Consider the following 12510-nt stretch of genomic DNA (forward strand, 5'->3'; position numbering starts at 1 on the left):
CGGCAAAATTGACGTCATTGCGGCGTGGGCGGTCGTGCGCGTAGGGTCCGCAAGACCCCATTGCGCCTGGCGGTGTGCACGGCACTTTTTGTAACTTTGCGCGTGGCGCTTATCATTTGTAAGGGAAAAACAATGTAATGTAATGAATGAGAAAATGGAAGCATACTGTAGAACAAGCGAAGTTTTGAACTCCACTGTCTAAGTTGGAAAAATGTGGCATTACAGTTTGTTGGTAATTTTTTTTATGCCAAGTAAGTTTTGAGTTTAACACCGTTTGATGAATGTTTTTCAGATGGAGCAGCCATACTGGTGAGCTTGGTCACTCGGGCAGTACTTTACCATCATCACTTCCATAATCCTGTTCACAGTGTGTCCTTCTCCCCTGATGGAAGGTTTGCTATTACACACCTGCACACAGTGCTTTTTATCTACACAATATTAGTCTATGCATGAGTAGCTCTTATTTCATGTTCCTTTAATTTGTTTATAGGAAATTTGTAATAACAAAGAAAAATGTGGCTCTAATGTATGATGCACCTGGAAAAAACCGAGAGTTTAATGCATTTGCATTAGAAAAGAGTTATTATGGACCATTTGATGAAACAACTTGTATCGACTGGACAGATGATTCCAAGTGCGTAAAAGCTTTTTTTCTATATTCTTTGCTCTGATGTATGAATGCTGCCTCACAGCAGTCATTTTGTTACAGTGTGATTTATACTTCTTTCTTTTTTTAATCCGATAATTATAAATCACATGTTTTGTGTTTGTCCATTTTTACATACTGGTTTCCCATGGTATCTAGTAATTTGTTTGGAATATAACACACTGCAAACAATTCTTGGACTGTATTTTACCACTGTGTAACCAGTTACACTCTCACTCTCCTTTGCTGATAACCAGGTGCTTTGCTGTTGGAAGCAAGGACATGACCACTTGGATCTTTGGAGCAGAAAGATGGGCGAATCTCATCTACTACTCGCTTGGTGGTCATAAGGACATCATAGTAGGCTGTTTCTTTGAGAAGGATAGCTTGGATGTAAGTTTGTATAAAGTGTCTGCTGCATTTGTGTAGCACATGGGTAAATCACCTAGCAGCCCTTTGTTATGGTTTTATCGTGTCAAGAGTATTTTGCAACATGCTGTTTTATTAAATATGAAAAAGTCAAAATAGATTGTTTTATTCATTGCATTTTTCTGCCATTGCAAGATGTTCTGCAACATTGCGATATTACAAAGCTAGACTTTTTTTTTCCAAACAGAACCTACCAGTTGATTTGGGAAGTGGTTCTATTTTAACTGTTATTTAGGAAAAAAATTAAAATCTGAATCTTTTTTTCAGAAAATTGCATGTACTGTCTGTCTTTCAAAGTAATACTTTTGAATTTTATAAGCTACACATCATAACTACCCTCATTTGACCTGACCCACTCAAGAAACCCTGGTGTAGACTGTAAAAAAACGGATTATCATCTTTGTAATTATTTGTGAAATTTAACTAACAATTAAGTGAAAATAGTTTCTGCTCCACATTTTTCAGTGTGGTATATCTTGTTCAGTTAATCAGCTCATTTGCTAGCTTTTAATAGGACTTGATCAGTCTCAATATGGAATTGCATGTGCAAGGATTTTTCTTTTATCATCAATAATGCAAACCTTTAGTTTATAACCAACCTAGTCATTGAAAGCTTTCTGTTAGTGTCATGAGTGACTGAGTTTGAAAGGATCTTTGTTTTAGCTGTGCTCTAATGACATGCCTGTGCTTAAATGTGGCACCTTTAAGCTGATTTTCACTTGTTTTTACAGATGTACACAGTGAGCCAGGAGGGCACTTTGTGTGTATGGGAAAGTGACACTGAGCTCGGGGGCTTACGGAAGGGGCCAAAATACTCTGAAAGAAAGAAGATGTGGGAGGAGAAAAAAAGCAGGGATGAAGTAGGGGAGGAAAAAGAAGATGATGATATTGTGGAAATTGTAGGCGAGGATGGTGAGACCAGAGGAGATGTGATTAAAGGAAGCACAGAAACACCCAAAGAGGTGGAAGGCATCAAAAATGTTCACTATTCACTGAGGAGCAAGTGAGTATCAGTTTTTCTCTCTCAAACTATCCTTATCTCTTCAATCTATTGGTCAATTCTTAAGGCCTGTTCACACCCAGATTAATGTTATGCAAAAATAAGGTGCGAAAAGCATTTTAATTTGAATGAACGGTGGTTTCTGCTTCCGTAAGCACCACTACTGTCAAAGAGTGATTATTCTGAACAGACAAATTGCATGCGACAACTGGGCTGAATTTTCATATTGAACATTTGCGTTGGTCTGAACAGGCCTTTAAACTGATTGTTCTGAACAGGCCTTTAAACTGACTGTTACGCATGGAAAAAGCTCTCATGTGTCTATAATAACATGCAAAGATGTGTTTCTAATATTGCAACAGACACTATTTTAACAAGGAAGGGGATTTCAACAATTTGACAGCGGCTGCCTTTCACAAGAAAACACACATTCTTGTGACTGGCTTCGCATCTGGAGCTTTCCACCTGCATGAGCTGCCAGAATTTGACCTCATTCACTCACTCAGGTTTGCCATATTTCAAGTGAATATTTGTCAAATTATATGTCCAGTTGGGCTGTTATTTTTTTAAATGCAATTGCGGTTAAGCTCTCTATTTGAATTGTTTTATGGGCATATTTCAGTTATGATATGCCCTTTTTACTTGCATTTAGAAAAACAATGATATTTCAGCTAATGTTGTAAATTATTCAGGGAACCTTCTAACTTGGTATGTTACAAGAATATGCATTTTAAAAATGAATAACAGAGCCCAAACTGTGCAGTTAATTTCTGTTTATTTTTTTATTTTTTGAGCTTTTATTTTTTTTTTTAAAAGAAGTTTTCATTTTTGTGAATCCGACTGCACGGTTCACATTGTTGTGTGGAGCCTTACGAGGACATCTTAATATAAAGTTATATTTCTTTTAAAGTAAAAGATCTTGAGGTTTTAAGAATTTAAAAATTGAAGATCTCAGCATTTTTACCAAGCTTCAACCTTCTTTGTGTTTTGATTTTCATCTATCTTCAGTCTCAATCACTATTGTTTGTGACTACATCGCTGTGAATTTATTCCATGCTGTTTATTGAATACACATCTAGTATTTCAGATCAGAGGATTTCTACCATTGCTATGAACCCCACTGGTGACTGGATTGGCTTTGGTTGTTCAGGTACTATTCTTACAACCAGGTCTTTTTCTTAACAACAGTGTGCTAAACTTTGCTATAATTTCTTGCTTCTGTTCTATGATAAAGGTCTTAGCCAGCTGCTGGTTTGGGAATGGCAGAGTGAGTCCTATGTGTTCAAACAGCAAGGACACTTCAACAACATGAACTCTTTGGCTTATTCACCTGATGGTCAGTATCTTGTTACTGGAGGGGATGATGGGAAGGTGAGTCTTCTAACGCTAGGTTTTTATTGAGAGAATAAGTGAGAGATTAATTTAAACTGCTACTTTCCAGGTAAAAGTGTGGAACAACAACAGTGGCCTCTGTTTTGTGACGTTCACTGAACACTCCAGCTGTGTCACCAATGTTGCCTTCACCTCCAGTGGCTTTGTGGTGGTCAGCGCTTCACTAGATGGCACTGTTAGAGCATTTGACCTGCACAGGTATCATGTTATTCATTTTGTGAAATGTATGTGAAATGTATCATGTCTCCTCGTCCTGTAATTCACTCAGTTTTCAACTGTAGAAAGAAGTCAATAAACGGCTTATAAACAATGTCACATTATGACAACTAGGGGTTAAGTGTCTTGCTCAGGGACACATTGGTGTCTCACAGTGGATTCGAACCCGGGTCTCTTACACCAAAGGCATGTGTCTTATCCACTGCGCCATCACCACCCCATGAGTGTTTATTATTAAATAAAGTTGAATAATGAATTGATTAAACTTTATTTTCAGGTTTTGGCTAAACAAAAAGATTCGGTAAAGGAATCATTATGGTGCATAACGGATAAATAAGTCTGTCTTTGTTATTAGTCCTATGTTTGAAATTGAGTTAAATCCATTTTGAGTCAAAAGTGGACCACTCTTTAAGCGTCGGGAGATACACTCAGAATTTTTGTGAAAACAAAAATAACTTGCAGATTGCATAGGGATGGTTTTATGGGTGGATCGAATGAATTAAAAAATGGTGCTGAACTCTGTTCTCTCAGGTACCGGAACTTCCGTACTATGACATCACCACGACCAGCCCAGTTCTCCTCTCTGGCAGTGGACAGTAGTGGGGAGTTGGTGTGTGCAGGTTCTCAGGACTCCTTTGAGATCTTCCTTTGGTCCATGCAGACTGGACGACTGTTAGAGGTCAGACTGCTTAAAAAGTGTGCTCTTTTCTTGTCTGACAAATGCATTATGTAATATCCTTTTTTCTTCTCCCTACAGCTTTTTTTTCTTTAAGTGTTGTAAAAATAGAAATGATACTGAAGTTATTGGTTCGCTAAACATTAGGTTTGAAATAAGGCCCTGATATACTTGCAGCAAAGTTCTTGTTCGTTCTTCGCTTGGGGTAAAAAGAAGTTTGAAATATGTGAGCAGTGATATACTGTTAGCGAACATCTGACGCCTCCCACACTGCTGAGAGCAGAGTTTAGATGAAAATGTAAATATATGATGTGCGCTTTGTTCTCTAACATAATAAATGCAACAAATTTGAGAAAACAGCAAGAATTTTTTAAAATAAAGCATTAAGAATAGCGTCTGTTCAGAACATCGTGAAAATCTCTGCAATTCACGTGATGTTTATTTATATAGGAATGTATACAATAGATTGCTTAATCATGCATCTTTACCATATTAAACACGATAAATAGTGTCTTTCATTTCATCAGAAGTACAACTTCATTTTCTACTATAAGGCCCTGTTCACACTGAGACTCGTTTAGCTGTATGTGTACAAATATTTTGCCGTATTGACGTTTCGTCCAGAATAATCCAGTGTTTTGGGACACTGAAACCTCCTTTTTTTTTTTTTTTTTTTTTTTTTTTAAATCGGGTCCCAGGATGGATAAATCTGAAAACGACACCCTTGCGTTTTCGTGTGTGCGGCCAATCCGCATATTTTGTGAAACGATGTCATCACCCCACATGTCGACTAGTCAAGACAGTCACGTAACAGCATCAACAAATGCCGATCTGCTTTTATTATAATATTATATAATGCGGCAGAAACTACTGAGCCTCTTGTATTCCTTTATTTATTATTTACTTGAATGTATTTTTATTTTATTTATTTAGGCCTATGCTTTCTTTCGAATGCTATGGTGCTGGTCTGTTGTCTGATTAAGACATTTTGTAGGGATGGGGATTTAAAGCAAAAATAATATTCGACGATCGATGGGAATTATTTGATTATTATGGCTATTCAAAAAATGCACCCCTGTAATGTTCCACTTCGACATTACATTTCTCTTATTGTAGGCCTATTATACATGTTGTAGCCATTAAAGAAATGTATTTAGTTTAATATTTGTTTAAATGTTATTTTTTTAATTTAATCTATGTTGATTATGAAAAGTGAACTGCATACATAAGTTTAATACGATGCACAATATATCGGGAGACCTAATTTTGACCACATTAAAGGGATAGTTCACTTTGAAATTCATTTTTGATATGTTTTAGCTTACCTCAAGGGCATCCAAGAAGTAGGTGTCTTTGTTTCCACAGTATTTTCAATTTTGACATTTTTCAGTCAAACCGTTGTTGTCTGCCAGTCATATAATGCAGGTATGGGGGTCCACGTCAAAGAGGATGCACAGAGAAGTCAAAATTAAACATGATTTAATGACTCGTAAATGTAAGTACACGTTGATGGCCTAAGACATGAAACGACTGGTTTGTGTGAGAAAACGCACAGTATTTATATCGTTTTTACCTCTTGTAATCACAGTCATGTCCAAGTGATCTGAATCAGTTGTGCAATGTCCAACTGAACCGAACTGAATCATGTTCAATGTTCTGCCGGAAGTGATCGCTTGCGTGTGACGTCACTCAATATTTACATGGATTTCGGAAGTTTTACCATTTACTAAACATATTTAGATATACCGAAATCGTCTTCCATTGCGATTTCCTGTATATCTAAACATGTTTAGTGAAAGGTAAAACTTCCGAAATCTCTGTATAAACAAAGAGTGACGTAGGCGCGCAAGTGATTTCTTCGGTGCATGTGCAGACCGAAACGCCCGTGCAGTCAGATCAGTTTGAAATGGCTGTGTTTACACGAGGTAAAAACGATATAAATACTGTTCGTTTTCTCACACAAACCACTCGTTTTGTGTTTAGGCCATCAATGTGTACTTACATTTACAAGTTATTCAATCATGTTTAATTTTGACTTCTTTGTCCATGCTCTTTGAGGTGAACCGAAGGAGGACCCCCTAAACCTCCGTTATATGACTGACAGACAAGGTTTGACCGAAAAATATCAAAATTGAAAATACTGTGGAAACAAAGACGCCTACATCTTGGATGCCCTTGAGGTAAGCTAAAATATATCAAATTAATTTCAAAGTGAACAACTATTTGTATAAAGCCTTTAAAGTGAATCGTTTTCTATAAATTGTATCTTAAAGTTAGCCTGACTTCGTCATACTCATATTCAAGAGAGAATATGAGTCTGAAACTCCTCCATTGGGCTTTGATTATGAGGCGTGTCGTAACCGAACCAGGAAAAAAAAACCTCTGCACTCAATTGGATAGTCGGTAGACCTACAACCAATCAGAGCAACGCAGTAAGTCAACTCCTTTGCATAGCGCAGTTTTCAAATACAGAACGTAGCCTAACTTTATTTATTTTAGAAGTTAAATAACAAGTGTTGCTTCTTTTACTTACTTCTTCTTACGCCACCAAAGGAGAAACCACAACGACCACAGGCTTTTCATTATGTCCCATCTTCTTAACGTCCGTCAGAGCCAGCTGATAAGTTACACTTTTCCCGATTCATGTAGGAAGGACGCCAAAAATATCTTTCCGATCGACAAATGCCTTGATTGCAGTGCTCTGTTTGTCTATTAAAATGAATGCGCTGTCGATTTATTTTACAAAAGACGCGACAGCGGAATCTATACATCTCAATTCTCCAGCTGCAGTCATCTTTGACAAGCGCTCTTTGATAACGTGATGATTACGTCCCTGCAGATCATCTGTCCATCATCGTATAAAGCCCGCCCTGGCAATTTGATTGACCCGATCATTTTTTGACTGAGTATAATTACTCCTCAATGGATCGAGTCCAGACCGAACTTCCCGACCAAAAAATGTTGTGGGCGGAGTTCGGGCTGGCATCCAGGCTATCTTAAAGTCCCTGTAAAGGTACCATACCATACCATACCATCTTCTTCCGCTCATCCGGGGCCGGGTCGTGGGGGCAGCAGTCTAAGCAGAGATGCCCAGACTTCCCTCTCCCTAGACACTTCCTCCAGCTCTTCTGGGGGGATACCGAGGCGTTCCCAGGCCAGCTGGGAGACATAGTCTCTCCAGCGTGTCCTAGGTCTTCCTCAGGGCCTCCGCCCAGTGGGACGTGCCCGGAACACCTCCCCAGGAAGGCGACCAGGAGGCATCCGGAACAGATGCCCGAGCCACCTCGGCTGACCCCTCTCGATGTGGAGGAGCAGCGGCTCTACTCTGAGCTCCTCCCGAGTGACCGAGCTTCTCACCCTATCTCTAAGGGATCGCCCAGCCACCCTGCGGAGAAAGCTCATTTCAGCCGCCTGTATCCGGGATCTTGTCCTTTCGGTCATGACCCAAAGCTCATGACCATAGGTGAGAGTAGGAACGTAGATTGACCGGTAAATCGAGAGCTTTGCCTTACGGCTCAGCTCCTTCTTCACCACAACAGACCGGTACATCGACCGCATTACTGCTGAAGCTGCACCGATCCGTCTGTTAATCTCCCGTTCCATCCTTCCCTCACTCGTGAACAAAACCCCAAGATACTTAAACTCCTCCACTTGAGGAAGGATCTCTCCACCAACCTGAAGTGGGCAAGCCACCCTTTTCCGGCTGAGGACCATGGCCTCGGATTTGGAGGTGCTTATTTTCATCCCAGCCGCTTCACACTCGGCTGCAAACCGTCCCAGTGCACGCTGAAGGTCCTGGTATGAAGGGGCCAACACGACAACATCATCCGCGAAGAGCAGAGACGAAATCGTGTGGTCCCCAAACCTGACACCCTCCGGCCCCTGGCTGCGCCTAGAAATTCTGTCCATAAAAATTATGAACAGAACCGGTGACAAAGGGCAGCCCTGCCGGAGTCCAACATGCACCGGGAAGAAGTCTGACTGACTACCGGCAATGCGAACCAAGCTCCTGCTTCGGTCATATAGGGACCGGACAGCCCTTAGCAAAGGACCCCGGACCCCATATTCCCGGAGCACCCTCCACAGGCCGCCTCGGGGGACACAGTCGAATGCCTTCTCCAAATCCACAAAGCAAATGTGGAGTGGTTGGGCAAACTCCCATGAACCCTCCAGCACCCTGTAGAGAGTATAGAGTTGGTCCAGTGTTCCACGGCCAGGACGAAAACCGCACTGTTCCTCCGGCCGTATTCTCCTCTCCAGTACCCTGGCATAGACTTTCCCAGGGAGGCTGAGAAGTGTGATCCCCCTATAGTTGGAACACACCCTCCGGTCCCCCTTCTTAAAAAGAGGAACCGCCACCCCGGTCTGCCATCCCAGAGGCACTGTCCCCGACCGCCACGCGATGCTGCAAAGGTGTGTCAACCAAGACAGCCCCACAGCATCCAGAGACTTGAGGTATTCAGGGCGGATCTCATCCACCCCCGGTGCCTTGCCACCGAGGAGTTTCTTGACTACCTCGGTGACCTCAGCTAGGGTGATGTACGAGTCCACCCCTGAGCCCTCAGCCTCTGCTTCCTCAATGGAAGACGTGACGGCGGGATTGAGGAGGTCCTCGAAGTATTCCTTCCACCGCCCGACGACATCCCCAGTCGAGGTCAACAGCCGCCCACCCCTACTGTAAACAGCATTGGTAGGGGACTGTTTCCCTCTCCTGAGGCGCCGGACAGTTTGCCAGAATCTCTTCGAGGCCAGCCGATAGTCCTTCTCCATGGCCTCACCGAACTCCTCCCAGGCCCGAGTTTTGCCTCCACGACCACCCGGGCCGCAGTCCGCTTGGCCTGCCGGTACCTGTCAGCTGCCTCCGGAGTCCCACGAGCCAACCAGGCCCGGTAGGACTCCTTCAGCTTGACGGCATCCTTTATTTCCGGTGTCCACCACCGGGTTTGAGGATTGCCGCCTCGACAGGCACCGGAGACCTTACGGCCACAGCTCAGAGCAGCCGCTTCGACAATGGAGGTGGAGAAAATGGTCCACTCAGACTCAATATCTCCAGCCTCCCTCGGGATCTGGTCGTAGCTCTGCTGGAGGTGAGAGTTGAAGATCTTTCTGACAGGAGATTCGGCCAAATGTTCCCAGCAAACCCTTACAGTACGCTTGGGTCTGCCGAGTCCGTCCAGCCTCCTCCCCCGCCATCGGATCCAACTCACAACCAGGTGGTGATCAGTTGACAGCTCCGCCCCTCTCTTCACCCGAGTGTCCAAGACATACGGCCGCAGGTCAGATGAAACGACCACAAAGTCGATCATCGACCTACGACCTAGGGCGTCCTGGTGCCACGTGCACTGGTAGACACCCTTATGCTTGAACATGGTGTTCGTTATGGACAAACTGTAACTAGCACAGAAGTCCAATAACTGAACACCGCTCGGGTTCAGGTCGGGGGGGCCGTTCCTCCCAATCATGCCCCTCCAGGTGTCACTGTCGTTACCCACGTGAGCATTGAAGTCCCCCAGTAGAACAACGGAGTCCCCAGTCGGGGCACTTTCCAGCACCCCTCCCAGAGACTCCAAGAAGGCCGGGTACTCTGCACTGCCGTTTGGCCCGTAGGCACAAACGACAGTGAGTGACCTATCCCCGACCCGTAGGCGCAGAGAAACGACCCTCTCGTTCACCGGGGTAAACTCCAGCACATGGCGGCTGAGCTGGGGGGCTATAAGCAAACCCACACCAGCCCGCCGCCTCTCACTATGGGCAATTCCAGAGTGGTGGAGAGTCGATCCTCTCTCAAGGAGTGAGGTTCCAGAACCCAAGCCATGCGTAGAGGTGATTCCGACTATCTCTAGTCGGAACCTCTCAACCTCACGCACAATCTCGGGCTCCTTCCCCGGCAGTGAGGTGACATTCCACGTCCCTAATGCTAGATTCCGTGTCCAGGGATCGGGTCGCCGAGGCCCCTGCCTTCGACTGCCGCCCAATCCTCCCTGCACCGGCCCCTTACGGCTCCTCCTGCAGGTGGTGAGCCCACGGGAAGACGGTCCCACGTCGCTTCTTCGGGCTGAGCCCGGCCGGACCCCGTGGGGAGAGGCCCGGCCACCAGGCGCTCGCATACGAGCCCCAGCCCCGGGCCTGGCTCCAGGGTGGGGCCCCGGCTGCGCCATACCGGGTGACGTCACGGTCCTTGTATATACTTCCGTCATAAGGGGTTTTTGAACCGCTCTTAGTCTGACCCGTCGCCTAGGACCTGTTTGCCTTGGGAGACCCTACCAGGGGCATATAGCCCCAGACAACATAGCTCCTAGGGTCATTCGGGTACTCAAACCCTTCCACCACTTTAAGGTGGCAGTTCAAAGGTAATTCAACAAAAAAATGTTGTAAAGGTAATTCAACAAAAAAATTCTAAACACATTATTAATGTTACAAATGTATTGCTAAAACATATTACAAAGACTGTGAACTGTGAAGTTCTGAAATACAGAGTTAGACCAGTTTTTCACCTTTGCTATTTTACTGATTTTTTGGGTGGGGCTAAAACAGGGCTCGATGACGCACTGGAGCCCAAGAGCTCGTGGACACGGCCCCAACTTGATGACGCACATTGGCTGATCCATAGACGGGCTGATCTCTCCCCTAACAATTGAGCACATTTGTATTCACCGCTCAATCGCAAGTTACTGTCAGTACTATTAGTTACAACAGTCTACAGTTTGCTAGCTTGCTATGCCTTTGACAAGGAAATACTACCTGGATGCGATCATGTACAAAACAGATCGGTGTCTTTATTTAAATTTCCTAAAAGGCGATCACATCAAGAAGAGGTGGATTAATTTTGTGTAGAGCCAACCTTGATGAAGAACTGAGGATCACCGACAGCAACACCCGCCTCTGTAGTGATCATTTTACACAGGATCGTTTTATAAACTTTCCTCAAAGACAACTGGCAATCACTGATAATCCGATGCTCCTGGTGAACGGGGCCGAAACGACTATCTTCCGCCTCAGCGTTCATCTTCCTGTCCCAAAAGCAGTATCAGCTAATATCACCGTCGACAGCTTTCCCGCGAGTGGGCGTGGTTTCAGCGCAGCCAGCAGACACGCCGCCAGCGTTTGAGAACAGCGATAACTGCTGATTTTTTCAAGATTTTGATAGCTTATTTTATGTACTTGCCGGCTTTTTTTATCATTCAAATTTGGCTCGGTGGCTAATATCACATTTTTCTGTGGTATGACAGACTCAGAACACATACTTAATTTTGACTTTACAGGGACTTTAATTGTAATCAATGTTTCATCAACCAGTTACCTGGATTTAATAAATAAGAAGCAAATATAGGCTAGCAGACAATATAATCAGGACATGGGTGCGCTGGCATGATATAACTTGCATTGCTCATGACATGAACTGGAACTTGTCTCGTAAATGAAATGAAGCATGAACAACAATTCAAAACTAAAAGAAACAGATTCTATAGCCTAATATCTGTATGAAGTGCATTACTCCATAGGCGCGTTCACAATACTGCGAAGTGGCGAGTCAGCATCTCAACTTCATCTTTTCAGTCAAGAATGACACCGAAAACACTGGTTTATTAATAAACATATTTTTATTTGAATTGACATCTAGGGGTGTGCGATATGACTATTTTTATTCGTGGACGATTAAAATGTCTCCACGATCTGCTTTTGAAGAAATATCGTAGTATCGTGGTACAGTGCATTCTATCAGTTCAGTTCTGGCGCCGTCTCAACTGTACAACGCGATGTAGCCTACACATCACACGTTAATGAATAGGTACGGGACACTGCAATTCACAAAAGTTCATTATTTGCATAAGCCTTGCCGGTTAAACATTTAATTCACGCGCTGATGCGCTGTTCTAACGTGCGCTTTCCTGAGCACATACACCCAACGCTCACAGGAACTAGAAACCTGTCAAACAGCGCCTGAATACTGGACTAAGTTATCTTTCGAGTCTTATTATGCTAATACTGTTAAATACACAAAATGTTTACATAAACAGGCTATGTCTAAAGTGAAAGCAAACATTTGAGAGAATATCTGGTGTAATATGCGTCTATATTAAACGCGTTGCGTGCTGGTCTAAAAGCGACAGGAATAAATAGTAGCCTACTGCCACTTGTCCTTAAAGGGAT

General features: G+C 43.5%; 1 protein-coding gene across 2 annotated transcripts in view; it reads left to right on the forward strand.

Moving 5' to 3' along the window:
- Nucleotides 1-12510, forward strand: part of pwp2h (PWP2 small subunit processome component) — an 81352-nt gene that overhangs the window by 18078 nt on the left and 50764 nt on the right. For both annotated transcript variants that reach the window (XM_039694954.2, XM_089132271.1), the window contains exons 4-12: nucleotides 293-392; nucleotides 491-634; nucleotides 904-1039; nucleotides 1807-2078; nucleotides 2438-2581; nucleotides 3155-3225; nucleotides 3310-3446; nucleotides 3517-3665; nucleotides 4215-4362. In XM_039694954.2, the coding sequence (XP_039550888.1) occupies nucleotides 293-392; nucleotides 491-634; nucleotides 904-1039; nucleotides 1807-2078; nucleotides 2438-2581; nucleotides 3155-3225; nucleotides 3310-3446; nucleotides 3517-3665; nucleotides 4215-4362 (1301 nt within the window). The remainder of the gene's footprint in view (nucleotides 1-292; nucleotides 393-490; nucleotides 635-903; nucleotides 1040-1806; nucleotides 2079-2437; nucleotides 2582-3154; nucleotides 3226-3309; nucleotides 3447-3516; nucleotides 3666-4214; nucleotides 4363-12510) is intronic.

This window comes from Pimephales promelas, chromosome 6 (genome assembly GCF_988280905.1).
Source record: "Pimephales promelas chromosome 6, fPimPro1.hap1.1, whole genome shotgun sequence".
In the NCBI taxonomy this organism is placed as follows: Eukaryota; Metazoa; Chordata; class Actinopteri; order Cypriniformes; family Leuciscidae; genus Pimephales; species Pimephales promelas.